This window comes from Oxyura jamaicensis, chromosome 8, assembly GCF_011077185.1.
Source record: "Oxyura jamaicensis isolate SHBP4307 breed ruddy duck chromosome 8, BPBGC_Ojam_1.0, whole genome shotgun sequence".
In the NCBI taxonomy this organism is placed as follows: Eukaryota; Metazoa; Chordata; class Aves; order Anseriformes; family Anatidae; genus Oxyura; species Oxyura jamaicensis.
Window position 1 is genome coordinate 273018 of NC_048900.1, and position 18758 is coordinate 291775.

Genomic DNA, 18758 nt, shown 5'->3' on the forward strand with positions numbered 1-18758 from the left:
TTGGACTGGTCCAAAGCCCTTTGTAGGCCTACCTCCTTTCTTCCACCAGGAACACTGGCCAGCCTAGGAGGAAAACCACAGATCCACATTTTCTTGTACTGGAGAAGGACCACATCAGCACCTAAACTACATCCAGGCACCTCTGAGGTACAGGGCCAAACCCATTCCACTGAATTCAATCAGTGGGAATACTTTGGCCTTTGTTTTTGTAGGACTTACAAATTGGTGGTTGGCTTTATTAAACATATAGATTGTGACTACAAGTCAAAGTTCACAAGGGCTCAGTGGGCCCCACAGTTGCACAGAGGCCTTACTGCCTGTGGGAGGTGAGCACTGGTGAGACACCACAGGGAGGACCACGCACCAGGGCCTACTTCACAGGCTTTACTGGGGAAAGACAGGTCAGACTCATCTTGGACAGCAGGACATCCTTTCTCAGCAGAAAGCTGGACCGTCCAGAGTCTGAGAAGGCCTCATCTTACCCAGGGTCTGGCTTACCCATACTGTATGGGAGTCATGGGATTTGAAAACTTCTATTAGAACAAAGGACTTTTTCACAATTAAATGCATTTATGGCTCTCCGAGCTTCACTTCATTTCAGTGACATCAACAGAGTACACAACTGCTCCAGTTAAATGCATAGCTCATTTCTGTCTACATCTTGTGGGCAACGTTCAAATTTATTCAAAATGAAGGCTGTAAAAGAATTTGTCATCATCAAAGACATCAGATTTAGTTCCTGTAATTGTGTTGTTTTGTCCAAGACAAAGGATAAAACAATGCTGCTCTGGGATAGCAGCCGCAGTACCTGTGTGGTCTCACTGTCACGTGTCATGCAGACGTCTCAGCACAAGCACTACCAAGGCCCCATAAGGATATCCTGAATTCACCTTCTGGTTGCAGAAGAGTGGCATCATGCCTTCAGTAAGCTGGTGTTCCCATCACCCTTCAGACCACAAGCTATTTTCCAGTCTGTGATTTTTTCCTTCCAGGCTCAAGAGCTGATGTTGTCCACTCTGTGCCCCTCACTAGTTCCAAAGTGACCTATTGAGGTTTTATTTCAGCAACTTAATGAAATTACAGGAGGAGAGAGGGAAAAAAAAAAAAAAAAACACCTCCAGATGCAACGGATGCCAGTATGGCAGCCTGCAAGACAAAATGTTTCCACAGATTAAAGCCATTGACCCCATTTGGGGGATGTTTTTCATTAGTAACTATGAATCTCCAACCAAGTGAGGATGTCACTTCAAGTCTCCAGGCCACCCTGCTCCTTCATGCTGATGGGACACATGCTGAGCCATGTGGGGCTGTGCACAGTGGCAGTGCCCTGGCCATAACACATCATCTCAGGGGGGCTCTGCACACACCTGGTAAGGTGCCCAGAGCTGGCTTCTTCCTACTCTCCAAAAGTGACCATCACAGCCCCAGGACCCTGGAGAAGGAGGATTATCCCTGCTCAGTGCAGGGATATCCAAGTGCATTGATGGGACAAGGCCAGGAGTGCCACCCTTGGGTAGACATTCCTTCAACAGGCTCAGTTTGTCCAGCTGCCCAGGTGCCCACTGCCTATCTTTTTCTGGGATTAGCAGAAGGCTTTGCAGTTGGGAAAGCCACTGCTTCCTGATTTAACCCAGTCTCCTGCATCCAGCCCAAATAAAGCTGGTGGTCAAGACCCTTCCTCTAAGGGCTTCAGTGTTCCACAGATAAGATTCCCTTCAGAGAAATAAGCAACTGTGTACCAGTAACAGTGACCTCCTCACCTGTACAGACGTGTCCAGAACACATCCTACAATGAGCTTGTTCTCTCCCCATAGGGCACCTCCCTTCCTTTTTTTTTTTCCAGGAAAACACAGCCTTACCAATACAGACATTATTTGCTGGTTAGGGAATCTTATCACAAAAGTTTAATAGTTGTTTTACTCTACACACAGAGTTATCACAACGTGGACAAGGGTCCTTTTTTCCCTATTTCATGTGACCCCAGCAGAAGCAGTATTTTTTCAACTTACCTAAGAAAAGTGCTGCTGGAGAAAATATAGCTAATGAAACAGCTGTCGTTTTATCTTCCTGTACATCATCTTGATTTTTAGTTTAGTTTTGTTTTTTTTATAGAAAAGAAAAAATAAGATTTATCAATCCCCCTCCAAGACTTACTCAGATTTGGTTTAACACTGCAGGTCTCAGCACGTATAACTATGATTTCTGCTAACTGGTCTCAGCCTAGTATTTTCACACCTTTTTTGTACTAAATGCTTACAACTGGTCACTCTACGAGAAGCTGTCACCATGACACCTTTATTTAGAATCTTAACAACACAAAAGGCATTAGAAATGAATCTCAAAATAATCTTTTTATTGTTTGCAGTGCAATAAATTCCTGCAAATGCATCCCATTACCATTTTATACAATTAAACACATAATGCCTAAGTGTTAAGGTATCAGCCCAGCTGGGTACAGATGTGGTACACGGCCAGTCTGAACAAATCTTGGCTGTCTTTTAATAATTACCTGAATAAAAGTAAAAATAATGAAGTGCTGTAGATTGCTTATCCAAACTGGTAAAAAGCTGTTTGCAAAGGATAACTACAAGGGGAGTGAGACACTGGGCTTTGCTAATAAATAATTCTCAGAAATATCAGCTCTCAATTTACTACTCGTACACAATGGGCCAGTTGAAACTTGCACGGTAAACCAATTTGCCGCAGCTCTTGTTTTGAGTCTTTGTGAAGCTGCTGCGTGAGCACAGTGGGGGCTGCTTGCACATATCCCTGGAGTCAATCAGTGGGCCTTTGTTTCCTGCTGGTCAAAAATATCAGGTGGCTTTGAGAGTCTAATTATCAATGAAAAATTAAATTCAGTACAGGAACATAGCCAGGAGCTGCCCCCTGCCTTCTGCCCTCATTCATGTGGTATGAGTATCAGGATATTTGTTATAATTCAAAATGTATTCAAGCCAAATTGGGGACTTTGGGGGGGGAGGGGGGGACAGGGATGACATGACACACATAAACCTCAATGTGAAAAAAGGAATCGAGAGCCTCACTGGAGAATCAGCAAAACTAGTCTTCCACTCTCTTAGCGAACAAGGAGCACAGCCCTAATTGTGCCAAATGCTGCCTTGGGAGTGGCACCCAGCCAGGCAGCTCTCATTAAGAGTTGTAATGCTTGGTCTACACCTAGCACTGCTCCATGGCTGTAAGTTGAACCATCCATCAAACTGGGCCCAGCTCTCAAAATGGAGCAGGCAGAAATGGAGATGCCTGCCAGGCCATGAGGATGAAAACCCTCAGAAGAGGCTTGGTCTGAAGGAAAGGGCCAGAGCACGGGCCAACCACTGACCAACATTGCTTGAGAGACACCCCATTAGCAAAGCAGATCACAGCAACCAAAAACAATGAGACAATCTCTATGGGCAACATTACAAGCAGAGTAAAAAGCCACTAGAAGTAACCCACAGTTGCCAGGTGAAGGTGTCACTTCCATCCATCGCCTGTGCAACATGTGTACACTAACTAGGCAGCTCAAATGCTTGCCATGAAGCAGATCTGTGCTCTTCCTACATTGGCCTTTCCACTCTTTGTAAATTAATCAAGAAAAAATCATCCTTGAGTGCTACAAATACCTTGTTTCTTTACTTCTTCATAATTTCCTGGCAATCAGTACTCATAATTTCTCACATGGGGTGAATCTGCTTCTCAACAAGATATCAAACTTTGAAGCAGAGCAGCATACAACAAGAGCATACAGGAGCTCACTAAAGCAGTGGCCCTGCTTTTTCACCTCACAGTAGGTCCTGTTTTTTGAACAGGCATGTGAAATACAGCCACCTCCTACCACAGGTGGGTGCACACAGAGGCACTGCCACAGACTTCCACTCATTCCCTTCACAGTTCTTGGTAGCAAATGACATGGCAAAGGTCAGTCCCTGAACCTTTCTGGGAGGAACTAACCAAAAGGAGAATGGTGGTGGCAGCCCTTGAGGCCCCAGGCAGCACAGCCACCTCCCCATCAGACTTCCACCCAGCAAAATATTCATTCACATTACTTTTGGGTGGCCATGTGATCTGGACATTGTTTTTAAATCCCGCATAAAGCCCTCCTAAGCCATGCAGTAAAGGCCCAGCAAGGCAAGGACGTCATGGCAGAAGGGTGCATTGCTAGTCCAGGGTTAACACCAGCCCCCGGCCACCCCTCTTCTCACTGAGAGCTCATGGAGAATGCAAAAGGCCTTCCTGCAGGCATGAGAAACCCTCCTAGAGCCTCTGCTCACACACTGCTACTGGGGGCTCCCAGGCAGCCACAGGCTGTGCGCAGCACCCAGGGAGCACTTGGGGAGCCGGCAGAACTGTCCTCAGCAGGCACAAAGCTATCAGAAAAATGTTTTAAACAAACGCATTTTAGGATGTTTGTCCTTTCTGACATAACAACAGGAACACCTCAAGGTAGTTTTAAACGCTATTTAAGGTTGCATCATGTGCTTTATAACATAAATTATTAAATGTCTTAATGGACAATGCATTAGAAGAAAAACAGGCAAATTACAAAATAATTTAACTGTTGCAAAGAAATAGAGCAACTTGCAGGACGTAAAACACACTATTTTGACACAGAATGCCTGAAGCTAAAGCAATTAAGACTGCAAAATATTGCCGGCTGACATGATGTGTATGTAAATTTGTCATTCATTGGCAAGAGTTTGTAACAATCACAAGTAACGTGTACCATAAAACAATTGTGTGGTATGAAATGCTTTCTACTAAGAGTGCTCTGAAAATAGTGGTTATGTATCATTTAAGCGTATAATTACTATACATATAGTAGCTGTATATGACAGAAGATGCCACCCCAATACCAGCAGTTCAAATATAGCTCTTCCAAACACTTTTCAGCATTATTTGTGTGCAAGATCATGAGGGAATTATTATTTTTTAATTCCTTTTAAAAGTGCTCTGAGCTTTTTATTGGACTCAAGACTTAGTGATTAACTCCTCCAGGCTAGATCTAAAAAAGCTCCCAAACACTCATGCTTTGGCAAGAAAGCTAGCAAAATAAAAAATAAAAATAAAAAATAATATATATATATATATATATATATATATATATAAAAGATACCAACACAATATCTATGTCATGGATCAGTTATTCTATGTTAAACTGAGACCGATAAAAGAGGCCCTTTGAGTTTCCAAAATCTGGTAGATTTAACTATTGATCCCTGTGACATGTGTGAGTGCCAGCTGCCTGGCTGGAGGACAAGGATAGGAACAACTTTTGTTTTTCCTGGTGATTTTGCTGGAGAGATGAAGTGTGCTGATTCCACTCCTCAAACACAGTTTAGAAAATGGCTTTCCTTAGGAAGGGAACAAGGTCATGTTTTAAATTTCTGGTCTAGGCCACATTTCAGAAAACCATCCAAAAGAATACAACAAGCTTTCATAGGAGCAAAATATATTTCCTCAGAACAAGACTCAAATGCCACATCCACCATTTCTAAGCATCACATTTGTGGAGGATTAGAAAATGAGTAACAACACAAAGTCTCACATCTTACGAGTGGCAAGCACAAGGTGCTCACCTGCCCAACCCACTTCTCTTATTTCTCATCTCCCCCACGAGTCTGGGACCCTGGGCAGTGCTGCGGGGAGGCTGGCATGTAGGGAGGCTCGTCAGCATCCTCTCTGCCTCCTAACATGCCTGCTAAGGACAGCAGCAGCACAGCAATGGCACAGCAGGAGCCAGGTGCAACCAAATTCCACTGTGGTGGCTGCAGAGGTTAAAGTCAGCAATTCCTGCTTTCCCACCAAAAACCAACTTTCAGCCAAAAAAAAAAAAAAAAAAAAAAAAAAAAAAGCAAGCTGCAGCACATCTACCTAGGACTGACCTCTTCTTCTGGGGCTGTGGGCAGCTATCATTAGAAAAATCAACATTTCCAATTGCTGTAGCAGCACCAGTGCAGCTATTGACAAATGATTCTGTAGCAGTACATTGATCCCATGTCTGTTTTTCACCTGATGTCCCTGCTCATTTTTTCCAAGTCCCTCTCTTGTAAGTTGATGCCAAAGAGTAGGAGAAAAGGGTGAATTTTAAACCATCTCTCCATATAAATAGAATAAGTTATGCATGCCTCCCTGAAGTACAGTATTAATCCCAATTGTGCCGTAAAATATATATGACTCACTTGAGCCTTGTTCTCTGGTGAATTATGAACTATTATATCACTCATGGGATAAGTATTATGTCTCTTAAGAGACTATCACCTTTCCTCTATTTCATAATATAAAACTTCATTGAAACCTGCCGTTCCTGATAGAAGAGACTTCTCATGATCTACATTAAATCTTTTTCTTTTACAGCTTCCTTCGTTTAGCTGATATTCATGTCAGGATGAGTTCTTTCAGATGTAGCATAAGCATAAATTAGTATGTAAGAGAAGTAGTCGTTTAGCAGAATTTTTTCTTTAATAAATCTGGTGATATTTATATTTCATCACAGAGAAGAAAGATATTTTTTTTTTTACACATTTAAAGATTTATTCCTGTAGTAAGTATCCAATTAATAGGGCTTTAGCATGCAGACAGGATTTGTATTTATGCTGCAGAAAATGTTCTCATTATACTTTTATTTTCATGTTAGATTTATTGTGGGTTCCATTATAATTTATTTTAGTAGCTCCTTTTTCTAATTCTATATATTTACATGTGTCTTCCAACAAAAATAATAATACATAAATAATACCTGACAACACTTTGCAGATTTTGTCTATTTGTATGCTTTAATTCTCTGAGCATCCTGGAATGGAAATGCTGTGAACTACAAAGGAAATCTCTATGTGATCTCTATTACATGAAAAATAATCATTTTCATATCCTCTCCACTCTGCCAAGTTCTTCGCAAGTTCCAGTTGCATTAAAGTAGGCAAGAAATGGTACCAAAGCCAAACACACTGCCACTTTCTAAGTAAGAATACTCACTAAATACATTTTCAGATCTGCTGTTGTTATTAGTGATGTCATAGGACAGCCACCTTCCCGCTGCACTGCAGCAGATAATTTTTTCCCCTCTACTGTCACATGTTTTTTTCCACAGGCTTTTTGGCCTGCTAGCATGTTTTATGACAACACAATAGTACTGCCGCTACTGCTGCTACATGCACTGCTGCTGAGGATTGCCCAATTCCTAAACCTATGCCTGATTCCCCACCCAACCCACACTGGTGTGTGACAGGAGAGGAGCTTGAATCTACAGCAAGACCAGCTTCTCCAGTCACCAGCCAATACCTTAAATGAGAGAAGATCTTATGCTAAGCAGGTGTTTCCATGCATACTGCATCTCCTAGCGGACAGGTTCACGCAGAGGGCCATACAGCAGCTTCCCCAGGTCTGCACTGTTAAGAGCTTTCTGGCACAGCCCATCCCACAGCTTTATCTCCAGCACTAGCCCCATGCAGACAGACTTTGCAGCTGCTGGGCTCAGGGAAGCCAGCTGAGCTACACCACTGCCACCACGATTAATACAAGAGCTGAATCTGGCCAACTACCGTTGCAGTAGACATTGCTTTCATTTTTCAGTGTACCCTCTGCTGGGGAAAAAAAAATGACTTTGTGTTAGATATCACATCTAATTATTGCTGTTGGGCTGGCCCAGAGAAATGTCAATGGTGCATTGTAAGTGCTAATTGGGGTGTCCATGCTCTGCAGTAGATTTGGGATACAACACCCAAGCCTGAAGAGGTTAAGCATGTTTTAGAATACTGTACTGTAATGAGCTTAGTCTCCATGGAAGAGGCACAGCGCTACTGCATGCACATCATGCTGCATCGCTCCACACCCCGGCATGCCAGAGCTGCTGGAGGAAGGCAGCCCCAATCTTCCTCCAGCCTGTGGCCTCGGAGGACTCACTGCCAGGCACTAGGCAGAGCAGAGTAAGGAGAGGAGGGAAGGGGAAAAATAGAATGCTACTAGAGAGCAAAATAACTTGCAAAAACAAGCTGCTGGCATTCTTACCTTGCTCCCCATTTTAGGCAACAAAAGTCACTGACCTATTAAGTTTATGTGGAGTAATATGGACTGGTGCTGTCAGCGCCCAGGCTGGTGATCTGTTGCAGATGTGCTTAGCTGTGTTTTACCACAGACCTCTCCATACTTCTGAAGGCATATTAATCCAGCCTTATTTCACAACTTCTAAAGACAAAGCAAAAGAACTGCATTGTTTTAGTATAAGGACAGTGATAGTACTTGAACCCACAGTATCCAGCCAATTTATAAATGTCAATTCCTCTGAACAGGCTGTTTTCACAGCTTTCTTTTTCCAGATATCCTGTCCTACTCCAAGGGAAGCTGCAGGTTTCATTGGCAGTGCTGGGTTGGCAGCAGGTCTACCACAGAGCAGACCTTTCCATGTACTCAGGCACTGATACAGCACTTTTACTGTGTAGCCCTGAAAACTTTCAGGAATTCATTGTCTTCACACAATGAAAACATAAGTATTAAAAACCACAATGTACCTGCTGTCTATCATGCTACAAGTAAATCAGGGAGTTAGCTACCCCATGTCCTTCTGTGTCCTGAGGAACATATTGTGCCCCTCGGTGCATTTTTATGTCATTCATATGGGCAGAATTGCATCAGGTTGGTTTTCTTTCCAGCTTAAGCAAAACCCTGCACATTGCAGTGACCTTTTCATCTACCGGAGGAGAGAAGAGAGATATTCCTACAACAGGATGTTAATAAAAGTAAATGGAGCTCAAGTCCAGAATACTGTGCTTGTTCAGACACTGAGGCACAGATACTAAAAGGAAGTCTGAAGGACTACTGTAAGGACAAAGATTAGGCCTCAGATGTATTCCCTGTTTCACACAATCCTGCCATCATGATTATCTCATATGTTAATGAGCACCAAGTAGGTAATTATTCCCTAGTTTGCTTCACATTACTCGTTCTTTCTGACCTCTGATTGAAATGTAAGAGTGACAGCCTCCACAGAAAATACAGGGCAAGATCTTGCAGGCAAGCTCTCGGGGAGAGGGTTGCACTGGCTCTTGGGAAAAGGTCCAGGAATGACCCTGGAGGAGAGGCACCATCTCAGAGTGCTTCTCAAGCTACAGGCTGTGTCCTGGAGAGAAAGCATTTGAGAAGCTGCACTTCTGCTGCATGTATTCAAACAGGGAGGTGAAGCTGCTCTGTGTGAGAAAGACAACTCATGACAACTCACTAAGCCCAGGTGCAGGGAGAGGATTGAGGATTGGTCAAAAAAATTCTCAGCAGTGGTGTCCTAAGGTTAGTCAGCTGGGAAATCCTTTTTTTTTTTAGGACAGCATCCTAAGGGAGCAGCTCCATTTCCTTTTCCTCACTGCATACTCAAAGACCAGTGCAGTTGTACAACTGAACCATAAATTCTGATAATAGATATTTTAGCCTGACCACCTGTGAAACAAGTTACGAGATGCCTGCTAAGTGGCCCACCCACCCCAGACACCCGGAGGTACCCACACACTGCTGTGCAAAGGAGTAAGCACAGATGTTTTTTGCTACATGTTCCTATAATGATAGTGTCCATGTGGACAACTACACTCAGCGCGTACTAAAGAAAGGGATATCAAGCTGGAAAGAAGCCCGCTTGAATTTACATGGGGTCATAACAGCAGACAAATTATTGCATGCTGGCATCGAGGTCTAGAAGAGAGATGCATGTTGAATAGCTCGAGACCTGTCTAGAAAGCATGTGCACACAGCCTGGGTGTAGATATCTGTCAACTGTTCTGCACATAACACATACACACTGTGCTGCCACACAACACCTACTTCACGTATCCTGCAGAAAGTGAGCATGGCAAAGAGAATACCACTCTCATCCTACTCATCTTTTTCACTGTCTAGATCCACTGGTTATGTTTTTGTTTGTGATCTGAAACAGCAGAAAATCGAGGGGGGGAAAGTGGGGGCCAAAAAGCTAAATAAATATTTAATGTATCAGCACCTCTCATATAGTTTCTGCGCACTGCCACTATCGATTTCCTGGTAGTTCTCCTCCCCTACCCAACTTCATTAAAGAATACAAGTAAAGTAATAAGTCATTTCACACTCTGTCTGACCATTATACAATAATAGCAAGATTTCATGCAAGGGTACAACATTATGCCTATCTGCAATCACAGTCTCTTTGCAAAAATCTCAATTCACACTTCACATGCAGCTAACCTTGTTACCATTCCCTTCCTAAATCCATCAGTCTTGCAGCTGCACGTCTTCACAGCCCAACATCTTAAAATTCATCACTTTGACACCCTTACATCCCTACAGGTCAAGCTAAAGAAGCCAACCAAGAATAATTAAGGGGTACCCCAGATGTTTAGTTTACTTCAAGCCAACCTTTCCTGGAACGGGATGTAGTTCTCTCTTTATATGCTACGGATCTATGTGAGGTGTTTGTTTTAAGGCACGAGACCTCAAACAAATTTCAGACTTCTCTCCTCACCAGTCTTTTTTTTTTTTTTTTCCTTTTTTAAATAAGTATAGCTCTTAGATGGAATTTGAACAAGAAGCGCGATAATGAGTAGGTTGAGGGAAGGAAAGGTGTTATCTCATTAAGGTAATTACTAAGACATCTCCACCATTACGTCGCTTTGAAAATGCAGCAATTAAAGCGCCCTGCGCGGACTCCCAGAGACAAGGGAAGACTTCCGTGCGGCAGACCACGCGTGGCCCGGCCGGAGGGAAGGAGGCGGGAGGGAGCCCCGGGCAGGCGGCAGGCACCGCGCCGGGCCCGCGGGCTGGGAGCGGGCGCCCCGTCGGGGCGAGCCCCGGACCCAGCGCTGGCGGTGCGAAGCGCCTCGTTTGGTGCCTTTGAAATCCCCTAATTCCGAGGAGCGGCATTTGTGCGCTGCCATTAATAGAAACGACTGGTAGAAAATAGGGCATATGAATATGGAAACGGAGTTTTGATGTGATGGGCGCTCCGCCGGCCCTGCTCTCCGCCTGGGAACCGGCAGGGACAGGAGCCTGCCCGAGCTGCCCCGCGGCCCCGGGGGCGGTGGGGGCAGCCCCGGAGAAGAGGCAGGTCCAGCGGCTTTTCCATCAAACAGGGGCACCGGGCAGCGGCGCTCCGGGGGGCTGCCCGCCCGCCCGCCCCCCTCCCCCGTGCCGTTCCCGGGGGGGGGGGGGGGGCGGCCCCATATGCTGCCCCCCGCCAGGCCCCCCGGGTGACATTTCGATGCTGCCCCGGAGGGCAGCGGGCGGCTCCTCCTGCGGGGCGAGGGAGCGGAGCCGTCCCGGCCGGGCAGCTCTGCCGTGCTGCCCCTAACTCGCAAACGGGGCTCTGCGTTAAAGCACCTGCCGGGGAGAAACCCGCTCGGGGCCACCAGCGGAAGAAGTGGGCTTCGCAGCAGGATAGAATAAAGGGGGCGGGGAGCTGTGTAATTCCAACCCGAAACGGTTTTTCACCACTTGTCCCCGTCACTCCTGGGCTAGGGATATTTCTCGCGTTGTGAGGGGGTTTACCGCTGCCATGGGTGAGTTCAACCTGTCTGCACACACCCTACGCCCTGGGCTGAAGCCGAGTTTTTCGAGTGGGCTGCAATAAGGACTTAAAGGGCAACTTACGGTGTGCAATCGCACAGAAGCGTTGTGTGAATCTGGAGGAAGATAAGCTCTGGAAAAGGAGAAAATAAAGGTTAAAAACCCACTCGCACGAGTTGCCGGCTGGAGGGGCCACAGGCAGCGCCGGAGCGTAACGCGGCGTTACAGCGTGTAAACGCAACCAAAGGAACCGGGCACCAGGAACCTTGGCTCGTTCCCTCTCCCCGCTTCGCAGCGGCCCAGCCGAAAGCCCCCCTGCTGGGAGGGGGAGGGCGGCTGCAGCTCCCCCATGCCCCCGGCTGCCGCCCCCGCGCCGGGGCAGTCGCCCAGGGAGCAGCACAGGTAACGCTCAGCGCCGTGTCCCAGCCCGGCCAAGCCCCAACCGCCTCACTTTCTGCTCCAACGATGGCCAAGCTAATGCCCGGGGGGGGGGCGGGGTGCAGTAATTAAACTTGACCCTACCACTGCATCCCGCCAAAGAGCCTTTCAGCCCGCAGCAGCCTACCCGCGGCTCAGCCGAGAGCCGGAGGTTGCAACAGGTCCCAAAACCTGCCCGAGAGTAGCAGGAGCCCCCACGAAGGAGGCTTCTGTGTCGTGCCCACCTGCAAAACATGCGAAAAGGACCCAGTAGAGACAAACCAAAGGGGGACGGGGCAAGAGCGTCCCGCGTCCCACCGCGGCCGCGCCGGTGTCAATCCAGAGAGACACGGCCAGAAGCGGAGCAGACGAGTCCCGCTTTTTGTCCACACCGTCTACACACCAGGGGAGGGAAACGCAAAGAGCGGAGACAAAGCCCTCGAGGGGGCGGCCCCCAGCCCGTGCTCGCGGTGCCCTTCGCAGCCCAGCCCGGGGCAGGAGCTTTGGCCCGGGAGGCAGAGGCGAGAGGAGCGGCGCGGAGGGAGCGAGGCTCGGCCTCCTTCATCGTCACCACCGCCTGCCGCCAAGCGCGGGGAAGGAGGCCACATGGCTCACGGCCCGCCCGAGCCCGGCCTCACCAGCTGCGTGGCCCCGACCCGGCGGTCCCGGGCCGAGCCGAGCCGGGCCTCCCGGCGCTGTCCGCGGTGCTGAGAACGGGCGAGCCGCAGCCTCCCGGCCGGGCTCCGCGGGTGCCCCGGAGCTGCCGGCCGCCGGTGCTCCGGTAACAGCGGGGCCGCCTGGGAGAGGCAGCAAATGCCCCCAGCAAGCCCGAGGGCTGTCGGGCCCCCTCGTTTACACACACACCGCAGCGGTCGCCTTCAGCCTCCCGTTTCGTTTCCACGCCCGACGGCTCAACGCCGAGTGCCCCAAATTTCCTCAGGTTTACAGCTCCGAGAGCCCCTTTAGCTCGCAACAGACGGGTTTCGGGGCTCACGTCTACCTCCAGGGCCTCAGCACCGCCTCAGCACCGGGGCCGCGGGCTGCAAAGGCTGCACAGTCACAGCCGCCAACGGCACCGAGAGGCGCCCGGTCCCACGGAGCCGCCCCCGGTTTGCGTCTCTTTGTGAGCCGCGGGGCGAGGCAACGCGCCCCGATTGGCAGCTCCTGCCCGGTGCGAACGTGCAGGGGGACGAGCGAGCGGGCGTTATAATTTCCCTCCCAGCCCCGCTTCCCAAGGGGAAAAATAGACGGGAGCGATTCCGGCTCTAACCTTCCTCCTCACACCCATTTTCCAGCCGGGTCGGGAATCGCACTACAGGAGAGATCGCGGCTCCCATCCCCCCCAGCAGAGCTTTAGCCGCCGTCCGACCCTCGGCACCACAAGGCACCGGCACCGCCACAGCCCCGGCCGCGACTTCCAACCCCCCGGGAGCCCCAAGCCCCTTCCCGGCCCCCTGCCCTAGGGAAAACTCGTCCATTTTGCGCGAACTTTTTCTTATTCTTAGTACTTTTCAACGACTTTGTTTTCAACGACTTTGTGCAGTGAAAAAACGAGCCCCGATTTGCCATCGAGAATAAAAACAAGCTTGGGACCAGCTTTTCCAAAAGGATCGCCTCCTTTTCGGGAGAAAACAGCCCAGGATTTGCTGTTTGGGTAGGCGAGAGGACCCAATCCGAGCCCCGCCGCCCACCCGCTCCCCCAGGCCGGGCGGGACGCGATCCCACAGCCCGAGGGGGCTGCCTGGGGCGCCCCGGGCCCGCTCCCAGCTCATTTCTACCGAGGCGCGTTTGGGGGCAGCGGCGGCGGCGCGGGGGAATTGTCAGCGGCCGCTGCAACACAGGCACAAAACGAGGTGGGCGTTCCCGGCCCGCTCCCCTTTTGTTAGATCAAGACAGGGGTCAATATGGTTTTAACGCGAATTTATTAGCAGAGAAATCGGCAAGCCGCTCGCTAATCAGCAAAGCCCAAATAAACGTGCCCGCAGGTTCCTCTTTTTTTTTTATTCTCTCTTTGAGAAAGAGAGAAAGGGAACTCACGAGAAAAATAAAAATAAAAACGCCAAAATCCAAACCCTCAGAGGAGAAGATACTGTTTGACTTTATGAATGTTTTATAGGCGATTCCTGGATAACTTTCTAATTTCGAAAGAAGGTGTTCACCCCCGAGGACCGGGGCCACAGCCGGACGGGGAGCCCAGCGGAGGGTGGCGGCACCCAGCCCTTACTCGCGCCCCCTCTCCCTGCCGTCTCCCGACCCCCGCTCGGGACCGGCGGGCGCTAAGGGGAGAAACTGCCCGCCGGGGGCAGAGGGGAGGGGGCAACGACCAGCGGGGGGCTTGGGGGCTCAGCGCCTGCCGGGGCCCCCCGCCCGTTTCCCCTCATTACTCACCCCCAGCGCCGGCGCTCGCTGTCTGTCCCAGCTCGGTGCGGAGACAGCTGCCCGGCCGGGGCCGGAGCCGCGCCCCTAAGCACTGCACGGCACGGCCCCTCCACGTCCACCCCCATGGGCCGGAGCCGGACGGCCCGCCCGCCGCCGCCTCTCCCCGCCGGCTTCCCGGGAAAGCACCGCCGCCCTGCCCAGGTGCTTAAAATAACGGCGAGGTACACCGCACCTGGCGCGAGGTGGTGATTTTTTCCCCTTTAAAATACAGCTAGAGAGAAAAAAAATCGCCGGTTACGAAACAACGAAAATTAAAAAATAAAAATAAAAAGTGGCGTTTGCCTTTTCTATTCCGAATTTCTTGCATTCTCGTCACAGGGAAAATTAGCTACCTTGAATTTCCACGTTTGTTAAAAAAAAAGATAAAGTTTATTTCTTTTTTTTCTTTTTTCCCTATATTTTTTCAGTCACAAAAAAAATCTATATTTTGTCATCTAAGCATTTATTTTACTGAATCCAAAAAGACATGAAAAGGGAGAGGGGAGAACCACGTTCGCTCGTTTTAAACTAATGTATAGAAGTGATTTTTTTTTTTTTTGGACAACATATAATAAATATGATATAGCACTCAGCACTCGGTCTGTACAAGTCTGTTCGCATTAGGGAGCATGCCACTTTTCAATAAGAAAAAAAAAAAAAAAAAAAAAAAAGTCATGAGAAAAATCAGTGCAAAGTTCTCCGTTCCCCCGGTCTTCTCCAACGGGCGGGGGCGAGGCTCGCTCATCCCTCGGTCCTCTCCAGTGGGCAGGCTCTGCGGCAGGCTCCCTCGCCCTCTCTTCCTCCCCCTCCTTCCCTCTCTCTCTGTCTCCGAGCTCTAAGTCCTGTCTCGCAGGAGGTGAGGTCGGCGGGGCACCCCCGTGGCTCTGCCCGCGTTCCCCCGCGTGTGGTCGTTTCACTTACGGGCTCGGCTCGGGGTTCACGGTTCAAGAGTCCCTGCTCTGACTGATCGCCTCCTTCGGTGGCTGGTGGCTGCCTGCAGGCTCTCCTGCCCCTCGGCATCCCCTTGCTTCCTTCTCTGTGGTGCTGGGGCTTGTTTGGGGACGGGGAGGGGAAGGGCTCGTTGCGGGGACCGCGGTGCCGCTTCACCGGGGGTGCGGGGTGCCCGGCATGGGGTTGGCTAGGGGGTTGAGGGCCGGCTGCCCGCCGGGCCCCAGCCCGTGGATGAGCACCCGCGGCACCAGCGGCCGCTGGAGCTGGGGGTGCGGCGCGGGGGGAGTCCGGTACATGCTGCTGTACATGGCCGCGGCCGCCGCGGCCGCTGTCGTGCTGTCCATGCTGCCCAGAAGGCTGGGATGGTAGAAATAGGGCGAGGGGAACATCCTTTGCAGAGCCGAGTAGTTCCCGGCCTCGGCCAGCAGCTCCAGTCCCACCGCCGTCTGCCGCTTCCACTTCGTCCTGCCGGGGGGAGCACAAGAGGCTGCTGCAGAGCGGGCGCCGCGACGGGGCCCCCGGCACGGCACTGCCCGTCCTGACGAGCGCCGCCGGCTGCGGGCGGCCAGCCCCTTCCCCTTCCCCTTCCCGGCGCTACCGGAACCCCGACGGAGCGCTGCGGCCCTCGGTGCCCAGCGAGGCCCGGCTCCCCCCGCGCACACACGCACACACACACGCACACGCGCGGCGGCTCCGGCCAAATTAATAAACATGGCGCCCCGGTTAGATTGCAGCGCGCTGACACTAATGTTTTCCGACAGAATTAGGGTGGCTGCAACCGTATGTAATGAGACAGAAAATTATGGCAGCGGTGACAACTGGACGGACCCCCCGGCCCACCGGGGAGGGCGCAGGGCTGCACACCGGGCTCCCTCGGGGAGGGCAAGGCCTGCGGCGCCTCCCCCTCCCCCGCTCCCGGGGCCGGGCCGAGCCGTGGGTGAGCCGCCGCCCCGTCGGGGCCCCCTTACCTGCGGTTCTGGTACCAGGTTTTCACCTGCGTGTCGGTGAGGTTGAGGGCGGCGGCCAGGTCCATGCGGTCCTGCACGCTCAGGTACTTCTGGCGCTCGAAGCTGCGCTCCAGCTGGTTGAGCTGGTGGTCGGAGAAGGCTGTCCGCGCCTTCCGCGGCTTCTTGGCCCGCACCGGCGGGCTGTCCCGGCTGCTCGTGATCTCCCGGTCGCCCTCCTCCTTTGTCCCTGCGAGAGAGCCGAGGAGCCGTGAGCGAGGGGCGGCGGGACCCCGGAGCGACCCCCGCCCCTCCCCGGAGCCGTCCCCGGGCCCCTCTGCCCCCTCCCCCGGGACTTCTCCTGGGCTTTTGGGAAAGGGGTGAATAAAGCGGGGGGCGGCGGGATTTCCCCGCTCTATTTGTCAACGGCCGGGGTTTCGTTATTTTTTCGTCCTCCCTCCCCCCCCGCCCCTAAAAGCTGGGAAATCGATATGTCAATCCACCCCTGCTCGTTTGTAGCGCTCCTTGATCTTCCCTGCAGGAAGAACAATAATCTCTCTAATTGACCCACTGGGGAGGTTGGTGCACACAAAAATGGCTAGACCAGACTGTACATCTGTTTTGGACACTCTTATGCTAATGCTAAAATAGCAAAAAGAGTGGCACACACCAGCGTCTCGCTGCTATTCAGCCTTGCAAAAATATGTGAATGGGGCAAAATTAGAAAAACGTGTCCCGTCACCTCGCGGCTTAAAGTGAGCTTCCTGCGAAGCCTGCCCGCGGGAAGGGGAGGCTCCGCTCGCACCGAAGGAAAAAGATCCCCTCTCCGTGCCGCCGTTTCTCACTCTTTCCCTTCCTTCCCCTTCCTTCTCCCCACGCACACATCGCTATTTTCATTTACAAACCCTGAGCAGCGGAGGCTTCCCCATGAGCCCGAAATCCATCCAAAAACAAAACAAAACAAAACAAAACAAAAAAAAAAAAAAAAAAAAAAGGAGAGAGAGAGAGAAGACGGAGAAATAATCCTTCCTTGTCCCAGCGCAGCAAAAAGCCGGGGGTTTTGGCAAAACGCACAAAGCCCTGAGACCTTTTGTGCTTATCGCGGGCCGGTTCTTTTTGTTTGTTTGTCTAATTTAAACTTCCTTCGTTTATTTGGTATCGGGAAGGTGGTGGGGTTTGTTGCGTTTATTTCTGTTTATTTTTATTTCAGATTGAATGAACAAAACCGAAAAGGATGAAGGCATTAAGTGCAGCGGGGCCGCTGTGTGTGGTTCTTAGAAAGCCGGGGGGGCATTTAGGGCGCGATTGCCTAAAAAATAAACATACTCCCCTTCCAAATGCCATCGCACCCATTCAGCCTAATTTCGTTAAAAACGAGCAAGTTAAATTTTAAAAAAAAAAAAAAAAAAAAAAAGACGGAGAAGATGAGGAGGAATTCTCTCTCGCCGGAGAGAATAAAACGCGGTTGCATTATTTTTTATCCATTTTACAAACGAAACAGGGACGATCGCGACAAACCCGTGCAGAGCGGGGCCGGTGCTGCTCTCCCCCGGTTCCCCCGGTTCCCCCGGTTCCCCCGGTTCCCTCCTCCCTCCGAGCCGTACCGGAGGAGGAGCGGGGCCGGGACGTACTCACCGTGGCATTTGATGTCGCCCTGCGTGTCGTCGCGCTTGTCGAGCTTGGCTTTGCTGTCCTCCTGCTCGAGTTTCGGCCTGAAGCTCTCCGGAGCCGCGCTGCCCTCCTGTTTGGGGGTGTGATGGGGAGAGGGGACGCTGGTGCTGTAAGGTGCGCACGCCGCCAGCGGTTTGCTGTCGCCCAAAATGTCCTTAATTAAAAAAGAGGAGGTGGAAGTCCTGGGGCCGGAGCTGGCCGAGCCCAGCTGGGGCGGCGGCGGCTGCGGGGGCGACGGCTGCAAACTCGGCGGCGGCGGGTGCGGGCCGAGGTGGAGGTGGTGCGGCGGCGGCGGCGGGAGGCTCTCCGCCACCCCCAGGTGCGGCTCGGGATGCTCCATGCTCATCGAGATGGGCGACGAGGGCGCCGTGCCCACGGTGTCGATCTCCGAGCAGGGGGACGGCGTGGCCTGGCTCCTAAAATCCGCGGGCCGGCCGTCGGCGTGCGGCCGAAAGTCCCCGTTCATGCCGCCGGGGCTGCCGGAGCTGCCCCCTGACAGGATGGTGTCTATCCCGAAGCTGGACCCGCTCGGCCCCTCCATGGCGGCCCGCTAGCGCCGCGCCCGCATCCCCGGGGGCTGCCCGCTCACCGGGCGGCGGGCGGGGGGGTCAGCGCACCTGCGGCGGCACTCGGGCGGGCGGAACTAGCGCGGCGACCCCGCCGAGTGCTTCATCGCCGCCGGGCCGGGCCGGGCCGGGCCGGGCCGGGCTGGGCCGAAGTTAGTTGGGAAGTTGCGGGCTAAGGCGCGGAGCGGGGCGGACTCCGGCCACTGCGGCGTGCCCGCCCGTGCCGGCCGGCTCCTCTCGGCGGTGGCGACTCCCCCCGTGACGTCACGGCCACCGC

At 51.6% G+C, this 18758-nt stretch overlaps 1 protein-coding gene across 1 annotated transcript; it reads right to left on the reverse strand.

Moving 5' to 3' along the window:
- Positions 1 to 14810: 14810 nt before the first annotated feature.
- Positions 14811 to 18758, reverse strand: BARHL2 (BarH like homeobox 2). Its single transcript, XM_035333553.1, has 3 exons — positions 17880 to 18758; positions 16269 to 16494; positions 14811 to 15765 (listed from the first exon to the last, which is right to left on the reverse strand). Exons 1-3 carry the CDS (start codon positions 18454 to 18456, stop codon positions 15453 to 15455), a joined length of 1116 nt encoding a protein of 371 aa, XP_035189444.1. The 5' UTR covers positions 18457 to 18758; the 3' UTR covers positions 14811 to 15452.